The 21,898-nt window shown below is 40.2% G+C and overlaps 1 protein-coding gene across 3 annotated transcripts in view; it reads right to left on the bottom strand.

The window, feature by feature from the left end:
• Positions 1-3,618: 3,618 nt before the first annotated feature.
• Positions 3,619-21,898, bottom strand: part of nbeal2 (neurobeachin-like 2) — a 71,725-nt gene continuing 53,445 nt past the window's right edge. For all 3 annotated transcript variants that reach the window (XM_088327262.1, XM_088327261.1, XM_088327260.1), the window contains 9 exons: positions 21,001-21,084; positions 20,808-20,917; positions 20,243-20,415; positions 16,821-16,915; positions 16,627-16,743; positions 14,395-14,541; positions 14,184-14,326; positions 11,962-12,097; positions 3,619-7,318 (listed from right to left, as the gene is read on the bottom strand). In XM_088327262.1, coding sequence (XP_088183388.1) covers positions 7,208-7,318; positions 11,962-12,097; positions 14,184-14,326; positions 14,395-14,541; positions 16,627-16,743; positions 16,821-16,915; positions 20,243-20,415; positions 20,808-20,917; positions 21,001-21,084 — 1,116 coding nt within the window. In that variant the 3' untranslated portion in view covers positions 3,619-7,207. The remainder of the gene's footprint in view (positions 7,319-11,961; positions 12,098-14,183; positions 14,327-14,394; positions 14,542-16,626; positions 16,744-16,820; positions 16,916-20,242; positions 20,416-20,807; positions 20,918-21,000; positions 21,085-21,898) is intronic.

A 21,898-nucleotide genomic window follows, 5' to 3' on the forward strand; every position in this document is an offset into this window, starting at 1 on the left:
TCATATCATCTCATTAGCCGTACCGCTTGTCCTCATTAGGGTCGCGGGGGGGCTGGAGCCCATCCCAGCCATCTCCGGGAAGTGGGCAGGGGACACCCCGAACTGGTTGCCAGCCAATCGCAGGGTACACGGGGACAGACAACTCACTCGCTCATTCACACCTAGGGACAATTTGGACCGGCCAATTCACCTGATGTTTTTGGAATGTGGGAGGAAACCGGAGTGCCCGGAGGAAACCCACGCAAGCACGGGGAGAACATACAAACTCCGCACAGGAAGTCTGGAGCTGGATTTGAACCCATGCAGGAGGTTCCCATGACATGAACTGTGCCGCACAAGCGCTAACCACTGCGCCGCCGTGCTGCCCTAAATGTAATATTCTTGTCTATTTTTATTCATATTTATGTTCCAAAAACATTAAGTTTAAGTGTGTTCAATAAATGTTTATCCTGGTTGGCCCGTGACCTTAAGTGTGTTTTGAATTTTGGCCCCTGGTGCAATTGAGTCGGACATCCCTGTTTTAATTCAAGGCGTCCATCAGGACACCCAAGGTCACTGTACACAGAATATCATACAACAATAAAACAAGCAGAAGCTTTGAGGATGGCGGTTGTTTGCGAGACTAGCTGGGTAGTAAAGTTGCGAGATTCTACCCCCCCCCACTCCTCCTCGGGGGGTGTCTCCAGGTCTGGAGGTCGGTCTTCAGGAATCGGAGACACCGCCGACGAGTAAGCGTGAGGTGTGGACCCCTCCCACCATTGTCAGGGGCCGCATCGGGGAAACTGTCGCCTATTTGGCTTCCCTTGCTCACTGTTTTGTAGCTTGTATTTGAGTTGTTGGGGGCAGCTTTTGCTTTTATCATCCCCGGCCCCCCCCCGCGCTCAATTGTACCCCGGAGGTGTTTACGGGGAGGCCGACAGGATGTCGCGGCCCGCCAGGAGATCAAAGTGTCCTGCTGAAGTTAAATGTGATATTGCTCACCGATGACCTTCTCAACTGCACATCACAGACGCGTGCGAGGGGCCACAGGAGCCGAGAATCCGTGTCTAGTTCTGGAGGCACCGAGCTTATTGGAGTTGAGAGCTACTTGGAGTTATTGATTGATGTGAGGGGCTACTATTTTGATATGCGGGTGGGTGGGTGTTTCCCTTAACCACAAGGGTGGTAGGGGCACCATTTCCAGTGGTGTGTCTTGGGTTAGTACAACCTGGTGGTGCCCATCCCTCTGCAGGCCAACACATTTTTCCATCCAACTTACCATATTGCAATTATCTAATAACGAGGTTGTACTTATTAGAAGTCAACCACTAAAACAGGGGTGTCAAACTCCGATAGGCCACACGAAAGAACAAACATTCTGTCGGGGGCCGGACTAGTAGATTAAAGAGAAAGAAACACAGATAAGAAATAAAAGAAAGAGGGAGGGAAAAGGAGAGAGGGCGGGACAAAGAAAGAAAAAGATACCGGACAGGACGTGACCGGCGGGATCGATACCGGATACTGGAGACTGGAACAGGATACTGGACAGGCCGAAACCGACAGGATCAAGACCGGATACTGGAGACTGGAGCACGATACTGGACAGGATGAGACAGGCGGTATCAATACTGGATACTGGAGCAAGATACCGGACAGGACGAGACAGACGGGATCGATACCGGATACTGGAGCAAGATACCGGACAGGATGAGACAGGCGAGATCGATACTGGATACTGGAGCAAGATATCGGACAGAACAAGACAGACGGGATCGATACCAGATACTGGAGATTGAAGCAAGATACCGGACCAAACGAGACAGGCAGGATCGATAACGGATACTAGATATACGAACAGGATTCTGGACTGAATTCAAAATACACGCCTTGCAAGTGCAGAGGTTCACTGATGGACTGACAGCGGGTGAATGAGATTACTGAGTTTAAACAGGAGGGAAGCCAACGTCAGGCAAAGAGCTGCAGCCAGCGCCAAACGGGCGGGGCCAAGTGAGGGCAACCGTGACAGGATGGGGTAGTCAAAGTGCTAAATAGCATGGGAATTCTGTAAAAAAATAAAAAAACCATTACATGTTTTGTTTGCAGTACTTTTGTTAAATAAATGCTTGCAGAGTAGAGTATTTCATCTTTGTTCTTTTCGGAAGCCAAAAATTTATTACTGTAGTGTACAATGTACAATGTGACGTTTCATTATTTGAAACTCTTTCTAGTGTCCAAACCGGCTCATATATTTTGATCACTGTATTTCACAAAACTAGGTCAAATATGTGTCTTTTTCATTTTACAAAATGACTTCACTAGAAATGGATTAAACGTCAGGTATTTTTCTCCCCTTTTCCCTCATTTAGTAAGCGGACCGTGAGTCATTCTGCATGTCCTACTTTTCGGTTTATTTCCTCTAACTGTTTTCATAAATGATTTCAAGCATATTCAATGTCACCGCATTAGTTTACTTTACTCTGTTTGAAGTCATTCAAATATATTGGGAGTCTAAAATGTGGCAAAAGGTTAATTATACTGGATTTAATAAGGCTAAATTTTACATTTTTATTCAACCGATTTAAAGGGACAGTGTGTATTAAGTGCCTGCAAGTGGTTAAAAACGCTGAGAGAAGCGCAAGAGAAATATGAGCTGCAGGTTGAAATATGTCCACTGGATGTTGCCAAAGCCAGGTGCCTCTCACAAACGCTGTATTTGTATTTCTTTCTCTCTCTCTTTCACTCTCTCTCTTCCTCCCTTTTCCCTTTCTTTGTTACTCTTTGTCTCCTTCTCTCTGTGTATTTTACCTTGTTTTGCTTTCTCCCTTTTTCCTTTTCTCTCACTCTAGCCTGCTTTCTCCCCTTCTCTTTCTCCACTTCTTTCTTTCTCTTTTCTCTCTTTCTATTTCTCTTTGAATTTCTTTTCTTTCTTCCCCCACTCTCACTATTTCTCTTTTTATCTCCTTTGTTTCTCACTCTTTCTCTCTCTCTCTCTCAAATCGCAAATACATGTCCTAGCGCAGGGGTGTCAAAGCCATTTTAACTCGGTGGCCACACGATAGACAAAACATTCTCTTGGGGGCCAGACTAGTAGATTAGACAGAAAGAAAAAAGTAATAAGAAAAAGAGAGAAAAAGAGGGAGTGTGGGACAGGGAAAGGGAGAAAGAAAGAGAGAGAGAACGTGAGAAACAAAATAGCATAGTATTGTTTGTGCATGGGTACGACTATGTCTGTATGAGAGTATAGTCGTGCAAGTCTGAATGTATGATATCATACGCGAGAGCAGTCATGATTTGCATTCCAAACTGCCTCTCATAGAAAATTGGGCACGGGCACCGTGGTAGACATGAGCCGGTCCTCACCGCTTTGCATGAAGTGGGCCTTCAAGTCTGCAGGAGTTTTAAGGAGCGTTGCCACGGCAACCGGGGAACAAAAAAAACAAAAACAAAATCGCCGCGTATTTCTTTGTGTACTTTCTGAAATGTTTCTCCGGTCCGACAGTCGATTTCGAGGCCGCACTTTGGAATGTCTCCGATTTCAAAACAGACGGTGGTCTTCCGATATAAAAACTCTTTAAACTATAACTCCAGGCTTTGTGTCGGTACTGAGTAAATAACAAGAAGAAAATACACAGTCTTCAATAAGTATCATAAAATGTATTTTTCAAAGTCCAAAATACACACAACAGAAATCAAATTCATATTGAAGGCAGTGCTGATCCAAAGAATTAAGTTAAAATCTCACAAACAGGAAGGTCTCATACTGTACACTGCGTATTTACAATCCACCCGACAGAAACTTTAAGCGTGAGTGCATAGCAAAATGTAACTGTCATAAAGTTTGGACATTCAAAATTGCATTTTACACAATAAACCCCCTTTTTCCCACTCAACACATACATTACAAAGTCTTCCTAAAGCACTCTCAATCATTTTTTTTGTTTTTTTCTCGACCAAAACGTTTGCCCATCGATTCAATCTCATTTTCGATATTTTATCTACGGCTCTCGTTTAATGTCTTTTTTCGTTCAAAACGGAAGATAGCGCTCGACTGGTCGAAAGCAGCCTGTCGATAGCAAAGGCAATAGCGTATAAATGACAGCTGAAAAGGCACAATTTGGGGTGAATGGAGGGAAACTGTTATACGGGCTACATTCGAACGCTGAACAGAGATGACCTTTAAAGCACTACTCGGCATTACAATATACGTAACAGCATCGATAGAATGGATGAGAGGCCGTTTGAGAAGTAAATCATAGTTGCTCTCACATATAACATCATATTCTCACACATGCACAACTACACTCTCATTCAGACACAGTCATACCCCTATAACCACACTACTATACTCTCTCAATACATTACTATACTCTCTCACACATACTATTAAATGACTTGACTTCCACACTCACACTATTATACTCTCACACATACTAAAGAGTATACAGTCATATAAAATAGTGTACAAACACTCCTCTATTTCCTATATACTACACTCTCTCACACACACTATTATACCCTGACACACACAGTACTATACTCTATCACACATACTACTATACTCTCATACACACTCAAGAGTATATCAAGCCATACCCAAGCACAAACATTACTAAACGCGCTCATATGCACTACTTTGATCTCTCACACATTCCCTTACACTCTCATACACACACTTCTATGGTTTGACACATACTAATGTACTACGCACACACATACACACACAAAAGAGTCATGCCCATACACAAGTACTATTAAATTCTCTTACACACACTACTCTACTTTTTCAGACATACCAATATACTCTCATAAACACACTACTGATATTTCTCACACATACTACTATACTCTTATATGCACACACTCACTAGAGTAGATCAAGCCATACTCAAGCAAAAATACTACTATACGCTCTAATATACACTACTCTCTCACACGTCCTATTACACTGTACACACACGAACATGCTTTCACACGTACTACTGTACTCCCCCTCCCACACACACACACACACTAAAGAGTTGACAGTGATAACCATGCACAATTATTACTATTCTCTCTCATACACACAACTATATTCTCTCAGACTTACTATTATACTCTCATAAACACACTACTCATCTTTCTCACACATACTACTATACTCTCATACACACACACTAGATTAGATCAAGCCAAACCCAAGCACAAATACTACTATACGCTCTCATATACACTACTCTCTCAAACGTCCTATTACACTATACACACACTAACAGGCTTTTACACATACTACTGTACTCCTCCTCCCACACACACACTAAAGAGTGGACAGTGATAACCATGCACAATTATTACTATGCTCTCTCATACACAACTATATTCTCTCAGACTTATTATTATACTCTCATAAACACACTACTCATCTTTCTCACACATACTACTATACTCTCATACACACACACTAGAGTAGATCAAGCCATACTCAAGCACAAACACTACTATAGGCTCTCGTATACACTACTCTCTCACACGTCCTATTACACTATACACACACTAACAGGCTTTTACACATACTACTGTACTCCCCCTCCCACACACACATACACTAAAGAGTGGACAGTGATAACCATGCACAATTATTACTATGCTCTCTCATACACAACTATATTCTCTCAGACTTATTATACTCTCATAAACACACTACTCATCTTTCTCACACATACTACTATACTCTCATACACACACACTAGATTAGATCAAGCCAAACCCAAGCACAAATACTACTATACGCTCTCATATACACTACTCTCTCAAACATCCTATTACACTATACACACACTAACAGGCTTTTACACATACTACTGTACTCCCCCTCCCACACACACATACACTAAAGAGTGGACAGTGATAACCATGCACAATTATTACTATGCTCTCTCATACACAACTATATTCTCTCAGACTTATTATTATACTCTCATAAACACACTACTCATCTTTCTCACACATACTACTATACTCTCATACACACACACTAGATTAGATCAAGCCAAACCCAAGCACAAATACTACTATACGCTCTCATATACACTACTCTCTCAAACGTCCTATTACACTATACACACACTAACAGGCTTTTACACATACTACTGTACTCCTCCTCCCACACACACACTAAAGAGTGGACAGTGATAACCATGCACAATTATTACTATGCTCTCTCATACACAACTATATTCTCTCAGACTTATTAATATACTCTCATAAACACACTACTCATCTTTCTCACACATACTACTATACTCTCATACACACACACTAGAGTAGATCAAGCCATACTCAAGCACAAACACTACTATAGGCTCTCGTATACACTACTCTCTCACGCGTCCTATTACACTATACACACACTAACAGGCTTTTACACATACTACTGTACTCCCCCTCTCACACACACACACACACACACACACACACACACACACACACACACACACACACACACACACACACACACACACACACACACACACACACACACACACACACACACACACACACACACACACACAAGGAGTGGACAGTGATAACCATGCACAATTATTACTATTCTCTCTCATACACACAACTATATTCTCTCAGAGTTATTATTATACTCTCATAAACATACTACTGAACTTCCTCACACATACAGTACTACTGTACTCTCATACACACACTGCTATGCATTTACACATAGTAGTACACTCTCACACACAGTCTACAGAGCATAGTATTGTTTGTGCATGGGTACGACTATGTCTGTATGAGAGTATAGTCGTGCAAGTCTGAATGTATGATATCATACGCGAGAGCAGTCATGATTTGCATTCCAAACTGCCTCTCATAGAAAATTGGGCACGGGCACCGTGGTAGACATGAGCCGGTCCTCACCGCTTTGCATGAAGTGGGCCTTCAAGTCTGCAGGAGTTTTAAGGAGCGTTGCCACGGCAACCGGGGAACAAAAAAAACAAAAACAAAATCGCCGCGTATTTCTTTGTGTACTTTCTGAAATGTTTCTCCGGTCCGACAGTCGATTTCGAGGCCGCACTTTGGAATGTCTCCGATTTCAAAACAGACGGTGGTCTTCCGATATAAAAACTCTTCCCGGGATTGTAAAACCCCAAAAAGTGCCGAGTGTCCTGTGGGTCTGAGAAGTTCCCGGGCTTGTGAAAAGGAAGCCATAATAAGTGCGTGGGCGAGGCGGCTCTCATTTTCCGGCATTCTCGCCTGCGGGGTTGTACTCGGTCTCCCCCGAAGAAACCTGAGAGATGCGGCGGGTGGATCCCCAAAGGCGCCGGCTGATGTGTCCCGATCGAACCTGGTAGCGGGACGCAGCCTTTAACATACGGTCCGCGGGCCACAACCGCCCAACATTTCAGAACAGGTCAAAAGAGGAAACCGGACCCTAGGTCAGGGGTCTCCAACCTTTTTCAAGCGTCCAGCTACTTTTTGTTACTCGTTAGCGCAAAGGACACCCACTTTAATATGAATTTCCCAGATAGAAACTTAGCTAGACGGCTTGCTAAATAGCGAAAAAAGTTAGCTGGATAGTTCGCTAGAAAGGTAAAAAACAAAATAGTGTTTAGATACTTACCAAATAGACTAAAAAGCCACCTAAGTAGCAAGATGGAAAGCTAAAAACAAAGATAGATAGCGAGTGAGAAAGGAGGCCAAGATTGAGCTTAATAGCTAGCAAAAAGGTAAAATGTTAGCTAAAAGATAGCTAGATAGCTTGCTAAATAGCTAAAAAGGTAAAGAGGTGAAAAAAGCCATCTAAGTAGCAAGATTGCAAGATAAAAACAAACATAGATAGCTAGCTAAAAAGGCAGCCAAAATTTAGCCTGATAACTAGCAAAAAGTTTAAATGTTAGCTAGATAGCATGCAAAAAATGTAAAAAGCTAGCTCGATAGCTTGCTAAATAGCTAAAAAGGTAAAGAGGTGAAAAAAGCCATCTAAGTAGCAAGATTGAAAGATAAAAACAAATATAGATAGCTACCCAAAAAGGCAGCCAAAATTTAGCTTGATCACTAGCAAAAAGTTCAAATGTTAGCTAGATAGCATGGAAAACATATAAAAAGCTAACTAGACAGCTTGCCAAATAGCTAAAAAGGTAAACAGGTGAAAAAAGCCATCTAAGTAGCAAGATTGAAAGATAAAAACAAATATAAATAGCTAGATAAAAAGGCAGCCAAAATTTAGCTTGATAACTAGCAAAAAGTTAAAATGTTAGCTAGATAGCATGGAAAAAATGTAAAAAGCTAACTAGATAGCGTGCCAAATAGCTAAAAAGGTAAACAGGTGAAAAACTAAATGGTGGCTAGATACTAAGCTAAAAGATTAAAAAGCTATGTAAGTAGCAAGATGAGAAGCTAAAAACAAATATAAATATCTAGCTAGAAAGGGGGTCAAAATCTAGCAAAAAGGTAAAATGTTAGCTAGGTAGCAAGCAAAAACGTAAAAAGCTAGCTAGATAACTTGCTAAATAGCTTAAAAAGTAGCTTGATAGTTAGTCAGAAAGGTAAACAGGTAAAAAACTAAATGGTGGTTAGATATTAAGCTAAAAGAGTAAAAGGCTATCTAAGTAGCAAGATTGAAAGCTAAAAACAGATACATAGACAGATTGACATGTGGCCAAAATTCAGCTTGTTAATAGACAAAAAGTTAAAATGTTAGCTTAATAGCATGCAAAAAATGTAAAAAGATAGCTAGATAGCTTAAAAGGTAGCTTGACAGTTAGCTAGAAAGGTAAACAGGTAAAAAATCTAATAGTTGTTAGATACTTAGCTAAAAGACTAAAAGGGTATCTAAGTAGCAAGATTGAAAGCTAAAAGCAAATATAGATAGCCAGCTAAAAAGGCAGCCAAAATTTAGCTTGAACTAGCAAAAAGGTAAAATGTTAGCTCGATAGCATGCAAAAAGTGCAAAAAGCTAGCTAGATAGCCCAGGGGTTAAGAAACTATTGCCTACGGGCTAAATATGGCTCTTTTTCTTAGGTACCGTATTTTCCGCACTATTAGGCGCACCGGGTTATAGGGCCCACCCCGAAAAAATAGTTTTTGGTCCTACTTTTGACATACACAAGACGCACCGGATTATAAGGCGCTACAATGGGAACGTGGACAAAACAGTCAGATAGTTCAGTCAAACTGATTACCCCCTTACATTCCCAAAGCTTGTAAAGACGCAAATACGTGTCGAGAACACGTGCGGATGCGGTGTCCGTACGATGTCACTCAAATGCATCGTTCCATCATTCGGAAGGTTAAAGTCTTGGGATTCATGAAATGCCAACCATTCCTGAGTTTCTATTTTCGCTCGCAACTTTACTGTATATATGACAATAAACACTTGGAATTGAGTTTAATTTAAAAATAGACACTCCATTCCATCCATTATCTGCACCGCTTATCACAGAAACATCGAGTTCAGTCTGAAACAAGATACAGGGAAAATATAGAAAGCCGGAGTAGCTCACCGAAGTCGTTGTGTTCATAATAATGTGCGGCCGTGGTCCTCTTATATCCTTGAGTTTAGTAAATCCAGGAGAATAAAATATTTACAAATACAAAATAGTAAAAAAAAATGCTTTCTGTATGCCGTCAGCCACGTGCTATACGCATTCATCTTTTTCGGCCAATTGCAGGCTTTGTTTTGCCGTTCAAGCCAATGCCAGCCTGTAAATGATAAAAAGGATTCGCCCCCTTACCTCCGAATAACTTTAGCCAATAGTGATCGATTCAAATGATGATTGACACATTGGTTAGCCAATGAAACGCCGGTAAATAAATCCCAGCATACACCGCGGACTACTTGGCGTTCAGGGGAAAATCTAGTCGGCGGCTGCAAGTTAGTTGCAAGACTTTGCGAATTAATATTGTTCCATAAATAAGGCGCACTGTATTATAAGGCGCATGGTCAGCTTTTGAAAAAAATAAAGGCTTTTAGGTGCGCCTTATAGTGCGGAAAATACGGTACATATGGCGTGGAGATTAAAACATATTCATGCAAATTTCATCTCTATTGTTCCAATTCTGTCAAACACTGAGTTGAGTCTAGTGCGTGCATAGCCAACATAGCACCAGTAATAGGCGGCAGTAGCTCAGGAGGTAGAGCGATCGTTTTAGGATCAAGGGATCCCAGTTCGAATCCCGGCTTGTCCGTGTTACATGTCGAAGTGTCCTTGGGTAAGACATTGAACCCCCAATTACCCCCAATAAGCAGGTTAGCGCCTTACATGGCTGCACAGATCACGGCCGCTATTGGGAAATGTGAAGCACAATGTAAAGCGCTTTGGGAAGTCATTGACTTGAAAAGCGCTATATAAATGCAGATCATTTCATTTCATAATAAATTGGTTCAGTCCAATATATAAAGATCATACTCTGCAATACAGTTTACAGTCAAGGTGCCACACAAAAGACCCCGTTTTGGATTTACAGACGCTCCCCTACTTACGGACATTCGAGTTACGAACAATGGTAGATACAAACATTTTTTTCGGGATGTCGAAAAATATCCTAACTGTAGGTTAGATTTTGTATCGTGCACCTTTTTCCAAGTACAGGACATTACTGTAGTGCTTCTTTCCGCCGTGTGGCGCTGTGAGAGATTACCCAGCATCCACCCCGAAGAAGAAATACGCCTTTTACTTCTTGGTTTGTGTGTATACACACTGCACTTTATCTCTAGCACACCAAGAACTTTGACATTTTTATCGTTCAAGATCTCGTGCATCCATCCAATATGGTTGGTGTAAAGTGTAAAGAAGAGGCTAGCCATTTCTTTTAAAATGAAAGTGCAATAAGAAAGCTTTGTGCGGTTGAGAACGCTTTTTTTGGGTCCACTTTTTACCACAGAGGAGGGAGTCGCCTAACTTTTGAAGCTCATCTTCCAAAAGTAAGTTGAACTTAAATTTATTTATCTTTATAGTCAAGTCAAGTCATGTGTATTTGTGACGCCCTTAATCATAAGGAGTCTCAAACGGCTTCACAGACTACAGAATGTCAACGCCTGTTGTGTAGCTTTGTTTTTGAGTACTATGCTTTATCATTCAGCCTGCTTTGTAATGTTATAGAGCAAATTATTTTATTAAAAGTTTATTTTTCAATTTTAAAACAAGACAGGTTACTTATAAAAACCTTAAACATACAAAATATAGCACTGAAGAAACTTACGGACAAATTCAACTTTCGAACAATCTCGTTCGTAAGTAGAGCAGCGTCTGTACGTCGCTAAGGAATCTTTAGATGGAAGCTCTTTAAACAATTTATGTTCACTGTTGAGACACTTTATAACGAAAACCCACAGAAGCAAAAATTAACACCCAGAAACCTCAGCCAAGCACACATAGCAAATTGATTGGGTGAGCAGTAAGGGGACCTATGCACGCAGCACAATTCTGTTTGCTCAGCGGCGTCTGCACTGAAGGTAAATACATCAGTATCCTCTTTTGCAGTATTTTGTGACATTTTGACGGAAGAACTTTGCTTGCACTTTGTTTCAAAATGAGCTTCAACAATCTTAAGTAATTGAGATATGTTTGTGGCACACAGACTCTGGCATTATTTTAATTTCATTAATTTTATCAAATCCTCAAACGTCACACATAGTTAAATAAAAAGCGCTGAAAAATCAGGTTTTTTTCTGATATTTGTCTTAATTTATATGCATTGTCTCTCTCTCAAAAAATAAAGAAAATATTTTGCTATTATGGCTCTTTGGGTCAAAAAGGTTCCCTTACCCTTGTTTTACACCAAGTTAACAAAACGTTTATTTTCTTTCTGGGTTCTCATTTCTTCCCCACATTAAAAAAATCCCGAGAATAACCAGCTAAATCTGTAGTATGAAACCAGTGGGATACCTTTATAGTGTCCCCCTCCACTACAATTTTGCATATGCGTAATCGAGCCCCAATTTTGGAGTTCCAACACGTTGCAAGTACTTCTTATCCTTGTTCTCACCTCCTCGGGCTTTCCGGCCCCCACCACTATCAACTTGCCGTCTTGCAGGCCAACCAGGATGTGGCTGCTCTCTTTGCTAACAAACACGCTCCTCACAGGGACTTTCAAGGCCAAGGGTGGGACGGCCGCGTCCAGGCTGTGGGAAAAAAACAGAAATGGAAATCTTCAGAAATCACGGTGTGGTTTAAAGAAACCCCAATACAGATATCTTAAGTATTCCCAATCCCTATGTTTTTTAACTAAATCGACAGAAAATTGCAGATTCGTCAAAACTAGCTGTTGTATTTTTAGCCGATAAAACGGCATACCTGTCAAGCTCCAGGGCTCCATGCCCTTACAAACTGTCGTATTTTCCCTTACAAAATACAACTTTTTTTTTCAAACGTGTTTATTTATGTAGTTTAACATGTTATATTGTACATTTGTTTCCCTATATGATATATATTGTTAATTCACATTTTGTTGCTTGACATGAACGAGGTTTATTATTAAAAAAAGTTCAAAAATGAAGTAGCATGGGCGTTCACTGTAGAAAGAAAAAATACATGCAAATATAATTAAGTAGAATTTTCTTATTCAAATTATTAATTCATTTTTTGCATTAAATTATTTTTGGTAATATACTGATTAAAGGGATAACCACAAACCTTTCTTTTTTCATTTTCTCTTTTTATACTTCCTTTTTTTCTTAACTTCTTTATACAACATAATAATTCGTAATATAATGCATCAAAGCAAGTGAGCTTTAATGAGTTGAGCCGAAAAAGCCGGTTATCTAAAAAGAGACGGACTTCCTTTTACTACATAACTCTCACATGAAATCCGAGGCGGCAGATGCTCGCTTCGTTTGCAACAAAAAAAACGATACAGAGATAGAGGCTACTGCGGCGAACTCATATGACTTGATTGATAGTCGATAGTCGGTGTATACCGGATGGTACCCATAATTGACAAATTTGCGTTTTTCCCTACGGATTTTCTCGTACGTCGTACACGTCTTAAAATGCATAATAAACGTACTTTGTACAGCAAAAACGTACAGGTTGACAGGTATGAAATGGCGAGGTAGACAGAGAATCCAAGTGGTATTAATTAATGCCTGGTAGGGCCTTGACACATCTGTTTATCATACTCGTCATTTCCAAAACTCAAATTCTAATCAGTTCCATTTTTCAAATATAAAATAGTATAATCACTAAATGGAAGCTCGTTTTCTCAGTGCTGAATACATTGTCAAATCATTTATATTGGTAAGACAGCTTTGATTAGTTCACACATTCCTTAAAGGGACAATATGTATTTTTTAGGGCTGCAATAACTAATTGATGTAATGGGTTAAAATCGATTATTAGAAGCGATGGCAACTCATTACATCCTTCATTTGTTGTATCGTGTGATTTTTGAGCAACTAAGTATGTTAAATCAATGGAGATAAGAGTGCACATAATTCTGTTGTGCCGCTGAGAGTTGCAATTCATTTAAGTGCTTTTTCAAACATTGCATCATTTCAAACCAAATTGGCGAATTTAAACTTTGTAGTGTTTGACTGTTTTATCGTGAAAAACGTTGACAATTTTTAAGGGAAGAGAAAGTGCTACAGAAAAACATTTTCAGTTGCATGAGATAATACAGAAGGAGTCCCCATTAAGGTGCCTGCAAGTGGCTTCCTGAAACCTAGCTTGTAGACTGGTTCTGAAAATATATCATGGGCCATTGTTATTTTCTAGGAAAATTTATCATGTTTTGCAGTTTATTTCAACCTCTATTAATAACAACATGGTAAAATCTCTCTATCTCTCTCTCCATGATTTCGGCATTACCATCAGCCTGAAGAAAAATAACTGCGACAAAGACTGTCATTCAAGAATCGGACCGTTCGGTCATACCTGACGTTGCCCTCAAACTGACACGGTGACTTCTGGCGCAGTCCATTGTCTCTCGAGACAAAAATATGTTGAATGGATGTATTTTTTTAATGTTTTTTATACATGTTTGAAATCCTGGTGTGGAACAATTAAACCCTGGCTACCCTACAGGGCCTTTATATGGTATGGGAAACACTGCAGTAACATCTAGTAGTCCAATAATACACACAGACCCTTTAAGTTAAAATCAAGCTTCTGTTCGTTTTTTCGTTGTAAGTAAACGTTTTAGATTCACGATGAACTGTGAGTTTACTCATAGGTGGAAATGTGATGTAATTGCAAAAACATCATATGTACCTGCACAGATGTCGGATATGAAGTTTGCCCTGCGTGGTACCCAGAATAACGTATTCCGACACCAGATGGAGAGCGCTCACTTGCTCCTCCATGTTGAAGGATGACAACAGGAAGCCATTGACCGAGTAAACGTGGATGGAGTCCTGCCCATGAAACGAACGAGCGCCGTATCAGAAAAGGAGTTCACAGTAGGGCTGCCGTGTTGACGTACCTTGGATGGCTCCCCCCTGGAGGTCTGCACCACCACGTGGCCTTCCATGCCCACTTGGAGCTCGGAGATGTGGGAGGGCTCACCTGGAGGCCTCAACGTTCGCAGGTACTGGCCTCGTCGGATGGTGTGCACGATCACCGTCCCATCCTATCGGTAAAAAATTGATTGTAAAAGGTTCAGAAGTAATATGAATTGTTTTGGTCAACACCAAGTCACGATTTGTCAATTCATAGTTTGCCAAAGTATCTGAAATGCTACTGTTCATATACAGCGGATGCCATTGCTGTGTGCATCCATATTTACCATATATTCGCTCTGATTTTCTTCAAATTGTAGCGCACGCCCTAACGGGCAGTGCTCCCTGTGTGCGATGTAAAGTGGCGGACATAGCTGAGGACACTATGAGGCTGCTAACAGGTGAAGGGTGGGTGTCACCACTAAGGGGTGAAGTGTGGGGGTGTATTTAAGGCTAGGTTCATACTGCAGAACTTAATGCTCAATTCCGATTTTTAGGTGGAATTCAATGTTTTTGTGAGATTTGTGTGACAATTTCAACTAAATCCGACTTGTATGTAAATGTTGTTTTATCCATGTGTTTTACTTTGTCATCAATACTTAACAAACTCAGTCTTGCGCCCGCTGTATTTTTTAATATACACACTTGTATGCATGTCTGTGTATTTGTAAGGCAGCCGCAGAAGAGGGCACCCAATACCCAATAATCAGGTACCCCCTATGTTTTGTGTTAAATCCAGAAATAGAACTAGCCACAGAGACTGCGCCTTTTAGCATGGTGTGCCCTGTGGTCGTGAAAATATGGTAAGTCACCTACTAGCACACCATGTAAAGTACTTCATTGAATTTGGTATTGACTCAAATGAAACCATCCTTTATTTAAAGGAGCTGCACAGAATTTGGAACTTTTTTACCCGCGGTTGCCTCCTCTGGCTTGTGTCATTATTGCAGCATGTCGTGCTTGTTCATGATGCACGTGCAAGTGCTTGCATGATGACAGACTCAAAACCAATGGAAAATGAAAAGAAACTTGGAAGTTGGACAGGGACATTGGAGCACAAAAATGAGGGATTTGCATCGTAATAAATGCAAAGAGGGCACTGGGTTGCACAACCAAATGTGCATTGGTCTGGTTAAAAATAGGGCTTCATGGCGAAATTGTTTATAATTGAGGATACTTTCAGGCAACAAGCAAGGATGATACTGAGTTACATAACCAGTTGGAATTCAGCACAGGCATTCAATATATATCACCTCCTGAAATCAAGGTACTTACAGACGCTGCCCTCTTTACGAATGAGGTTCCGGACGGTCGTTCGAAAGTTGAATTTGTAAGTCTCTCTAGTGCTATATTTTCTATGGAATGTATGTTTGAGGTTTATATAAGTATGTTTAAGGCTTGTATAAGTTACCTGTATTGTTTTGAAACTGAAAAATTTACGTTTCATCAAATACTATGCTCTATAACTTTGCAAAGCAGGCTGAATGACAAAGGATAGTACTGAAAAACAAAGCTACACATTAGGCGTTGACATTCTGGGCTCTGTGAAGCCGTTTGAGACTCCTTGTAATTAAGGGCTATACAAATAAACATGACATGACTATAAAGATAAATAAAGGGGATGAATAAAGTATCGATATATCTATCTATCTATCTAAAGTTAAGTTTAACTTACTTTTGGAAGAGTTAGGCAACTTCCTCCTCCGCGGTATAAAGTGGACAAAACAAAAGCAATTCAACCATTTTCTCAACCACATCAAGCTTTCTTATTCCACTTTGTTCAGTGTTGTTGTGATGCACTAACTAATGTTTTTGAAGGAGGCCTCTTCTTACTCTCAGTATTTTCCATGATTATTCAAAGTTAATTATCTATGCAATTTAGTACATTGTTAGTGCTACACTAACAATTAGAAACAAAATATCCCTCCGCAGGGACGAGCATGATATCATTCTCTACCAGATCCAGCCAAACCCCGCCCCTCCAACGCCCAACAACTCATTTATGTTCAGCCCGATCAGCTCTGCTGTACTTATAAGCACCGTGGGGGCAGAATAAAGCATAAGGGCACTTTAAACTCAATATAGAAAATATTTAACTCTAGACTTCAAATGATGCACCCATCTTTAATGGCAAAAATCTGACTTCTGATCCCAGTCGGATTATTCTCTGCATGTAAACGTAAACATGTGTGTTTTGTAGCAACTACTGAAGTCACCTTTGAACCCGAGACAGCCATGTCCAGTTCTGTGCTGATGGCTACGCAGGTGACCTCCTGGTCGTGTCCACAAAGCACTTGCACGGGCCGGGGAGATAGCGTGCTGGAGAAGCCGCCCTAAAATTTTAAAGTGATATGGTTCCATGCAAGGGTTTTATCTCCGCTTGATGCTCCAAAAATGTATAAATTCCTACCTGCTGTAGAACCTGCCACACTATACAGGACGTGTCTCTGGAGCCCGAGATGAGGTAGATGCCACACAGATCGAGAGCCAAGCACGTAACGACATCTTCAGGGAAAAACGAAGCATTTGAATCCATTTGACAACAAAAAGGAACAGCACTTACTGTATTTATTCATGTATAACCCGCACCCCTAATTTTTGATTAAATATCAGCATCACATTTTCAGCTCAAACTAAGCATTATAAGTCCCAAACACAATACCAACAAACAATTTACCGTATTTTCCGCACTATAAGGCGCACCTAAAAGTCTTGTTTTTTTTCAAAAGCTGACCATGCGCCTTATAACACAGTGCGCCTTATATATGGCTCAATATTAAATTCGCAAGGTCTCGCAACTACGAGAAACAGCCGCCGACTCCATTTTTCGCGCTGTGCATACTGGGAAATATTAAACGATTGGTAGTTGCCGGGGCTCGTGTTGTATTTGTTTACTAAGTGGCAAAATGGCTACCCCATTAAACTGCTTAATTCATATTCAACAAATACAGTATTTGTCTGAATCCAGGGTTTTGACTGGTGAAGATGTAAAGCACAATTTACCTTAAACAAACGCAGAATTATTCAGAATGTCACGTTTGACAGAGAGAGAGAGAGAGCGAGAGAGAGAGAGAGAGAGAGCGAGATTCTCTTTCATACGTGCATTTGTATAAAAAATGGCTCCTGTTAAGAGACACGCGTACAACGCCGAGTTTAAACTCAAAGCGATCAGTCACGCAGCACAACACGGCAATAGAGCGGCAGCGAGAGAGTTAAACTTAAATGAATCGATGGTACGGAAGTGGAGAAAGGATGAAGATAAGCTCCGCCAAGTAAGGAAAACTCAACAAAGTTTCCGTGGCAATAAAGCAAGATGGCCAGAGTTAGAGGAGACACTTGAACAGTGGGTTGTTCAACAAAGAGCGGCAAGCAGAAGTGTCAGTACGATAACTATACGTATGAAGGCAACAGCGCTGGCACAAAAACACCGGACGTGTTGGATGGCCCATTCACTGAGATATGGTCAATTCGAACACAGCAGAAGAAGAATTCGAGGGATTCGTCGATGAGGAGCTTATAGAGTGATCTTTGTTTTTCTTTTGTGTGTTTACGTTTTACATTTTACAGTTATTATGTTATTGCTTTGCACTCGTTGTTTTTGCACATTACGAGTGTCACTTTATTGCGATTGCACTAACGTTTCATTTAAAATAACAGTATCAGACGTTTTTTTCTTTGCGTGTTGACTAAATGGACAAAAAATAAAATGATATGTCGATGTTGTTCAAAGATGTTAAAGATGTGTCACGAAAATGCTTTACCTCAGAGAAAATAATAAAACGGCTGTTTATTTATTTTGGGAGTGAATGGAGTTGTGGAAAGCTTGTTTGTTAATAAAGCTTGACCTTTTTGAATGTTTTGTTGACATTCCCTTGAGCGTGGCAACATCTAGAGGTTGCATAACGTAACTACATTCTCTACTGTAGTCAAGTCGTCACATTTATTTACCGTAAATAGCCCTTAATCCCAAAAAATGTCTCGAAGGACTGCACAGGATTACAATTACAAAATTGCACAATTACCTGATCTTAAACCAGCATGCACTTATAGCGCCTTATAATGGGGTGCGTCTTATGTATGGCATAAGTTTTAAAATATATCATTCATTGAAGGTGCGCCTTATAACATGGTGCGCCATATAGTGCGGAAAATACGGTATACTGAATTTATCTAATGTCCTTCAAAATCAGATTCGTCATCAGATTCACTCAAGAGTTGTCTCCCTCATTGTGCTTTTTTGCGTTTATTTATATCTTTCAGGACTTCCTTTTGCTTTCTCCATTCTCCAACATTCGTATCTGGTACTGTGACTAAAAATAGTATGATAATAAGGTTAAATCGAATGCCTTTTCATATGTAGTCTACATAAGTGGTCCCCAATCTTTTCTGTACCACAGGCCAAAATTCTTGTGGCCCAACCTAATGATAACATTAGTTCCAATAACAATAATAATAGTAATAATAATAATAATAAACCTATATGCATTGTGCAATCACTAGCCCACTAGAGATGTAGATGTCATAGAAAAGGCATTAGGTGTTACCGCCCGGAAATATATAAATAAACGCAAGAAGGCACGACAGTGGGAAAAACTTTTGGTGTATCTGATGATAAATCACACTTTGAAGAACATTGATTGAATACATTGTAAATTTCATCTTGGTATTTTTTTCATAGTTTATGATGTCAATAAATTATTTGACAAAAGAATTGTGTGACGATGAGATAAAATCTTAAGCCTTTTGCCATGTCATCTACGTCCCTAGCAGTCTAGTGCAGGCATGTGAAACGTACGGCCCGTGGGCCAGACCCAGCCTATTGGATGATATAATCTGGCCCATTATAAATTTCTAAGTATGTCTAAAAAAAGCGAGTCCCTGAGTAATTTCTATCAAAAGTTATAAGTTTTAAGATAAATGTAAACCAAATGGTCTCTCTGGCTGCTAGAGGGCAGTTAAGAATTTCCTATCAGCTTTAGCAGTCTCAGCCAAGTAGTTTGATCTAATGTAGCCTAAACTTATTGTACATGCACTGCTAAAATGTTATTTTTCTTTTCTTAAACTACTATGATGGTAGAGCGCTCGTCTGGGGATCAAACGATCCCAGTTCGAATCCCGGCTCCTACGTGTTACATGTCAAAGTGTCCTTGGGTAAGACACTGAACCCCTAATGCCCCCAATAAGCAGGTTAGCGCCCACGGCTGCACGGCCGCTATTGGAAAATGTGAAGCACACTGTAAAGCGCTTTGGGAAGTCTTGACTTGAAAAGCGCTATATAAATGCAGATCATTTCATTTCTTTTTCTTAGCTCCCACTTTAGTTTGTATAGTGTGGTGATTTGGTTCAGGTGTAATACTGCATTCACTCATCTGCAAACATCAAAACAATTTTTTCACATTTTTTTGTGAATAAATATGTTTTGCCGGGAAAAGATCCCTTGTAATTTATGATTATAATATGTAGGGTAGGCTATTACAATAGATTGAATGGAAAGCATAATGCTGAGAACAAAGGTAAGCTAAAAATGTTCATGACATTCTTTTACTGATCAGCCAACCTTAGAACAGAAAGTCTGGATCGTGCCTTGGAGCCAAATTGAGTTTGAAATCCCTGGTCTAGTGGTCCAAATTCAGCGCTCTTCCGGGAGCTATCCGGGTTCGATTCCCATTGCATCCAATGTGGTGCATACATGGCTAGCGATACCTTCAATTATTGCTGAAATACGGTATTATACTACCGTAAAACCTCGTGTAAAACGCCTACCCAATTTATTTTTGGGGATTAAAAAAAGTGCGTTATACACGGATAAATACAATAACAACACCTTCTTACCAATGTGCCGGCAGATCCTGCCCACCAGCTTGCCTTTGCCCAGCTGGGTGACCCGCAGGCTGCAGTCCCAGTGGCCTCCACTAAACAGCAAACGTCCGTCGTTAGACACCACCAGGACCTGAGCGCCGATCTCCACTCCGGGTGAGAAGGGTCCCCCTAGAAAACGTTGCGTCCTAAAAATGAACAAAAATGAATGCATGTGAGCCGCAGCCTGAAAGTGATTATCACGAGCGCATTAAAAGAGTCACTCGGGGGAAATGACATCTCCAAATGGCTGCAAAGCGCATTGTTTGACTCTTTGGGGGAAGTTTTATTTGTTATTCATGTTGAAGGTCAATTTAAAAGGATCCAGTTTAAGAGGCTCTGAAACATCCCAGATGTTTCCTCACACAAAAACAGCACGCAGATGTTCCCTTTCCTCTTGACGCTTTTAAAATATAGGGAAAAGATGATTTGCTTTGTGTGTGGTATGGAATATTCATCAAACGTTATTTAACATACTGCTGACAAAATAGCAGGGATTTTTTTTTAAATTCTCTTAGCCAAAAACGTAATGCGGACTCACTTGGGATTAGTAATGGTTGGGTCCTTGGCGAAGGTGAAGTAATTGGCGATGTTCTTGTCATATGGCAACCAGCTGTGTGTTCCTATCAAGCCGCTGGCACTCACTGTCACCTGGAAATACATAATAAAAGTCAAGCTTTTATCTTTTAGCCTTGTGAGCCGTAATGATGGTAAATGTGTTAAGCAAATCTTACCAATACATCTGAGCCGTGAATGATGGAGCGATTCTGGTTCTTTGGCACCACCGCCTGGACCAGGGGGATGCCGTCACTCACAACCTTGAGTGCAAAAGGGAAAAAATGCAGTCTTGAACTGAACTTGAAGGAGTAATCATCTCATCGTTTTCAAGTCATTATTTTGTATGTGATCTCAAATATTTTTTTAATCCCCTAAAAATAATCTTGTTTCCAGAATGACTATACTCCTGTGGGACTTTTTGATGTATCTATAAACAAGGATTAACACTAACTGTCAAATTATAAACGAAACAGGAGGGAATTCATATCAGTCATCTCAAGGGCGCAACATTCCAATTAAACCTGTGGGGGCGCTAGAGACTAATTATTTTTCAACACAATCTTTCCTCTTGAGTGCCACTTCTGTACTAAAGTGTAACTGCAGGCTTTGTGTCAAAATCATGTATCACTTGCTTTGAAAGTTTTTGATTTTTTTCGAAGTATTGTTATCAATCAACTAGGATTATAATTGTGCAGTATAAATAATTATTATCCCACATTGAGTTTATCCGTTGGTAATTATTAATACATTTATTCTGCTTGCTTCCGTTTTTGATATTGGACACCTGCAAAGGATATTGCATAGGATGCCAGGGTTGTTGGTTATTTGGACTATCATTCCTAACTGTTGTTGGTTGTTTTGACAATGTGCACCGTTTAAATCATTGTCACTATTGCCCAATGATGCTGCTGTTCTTAGATCCCCACATCCTTAAGGGCAGTGTTTTTCAACCTTTTTGAGCCAGGGCATGTTTTTTACACTGGAAACATTTTGCGGCACACCACTAACCAAAAAAGTTTATAAAATGACACTAAACACTATGTTTAATTACAATATAATTTATAATACCCCGGG

This window comes from Urocampus carinirostris, chromosome 2 (genome assembly GCF_059441175.1).
Source record: "Urocampus carinirostris isolate Australia breed hairy pipefish chromosome 2, RoL_Ucar_1.0, whole genome shotgun sequence".
Lineage (NCBI taxonomy): Eukaryota > Metazoa > Chordata > Actinopteri > Syngnathiformes > Syngnathidae > Urocampus > Urocampus carinirostris.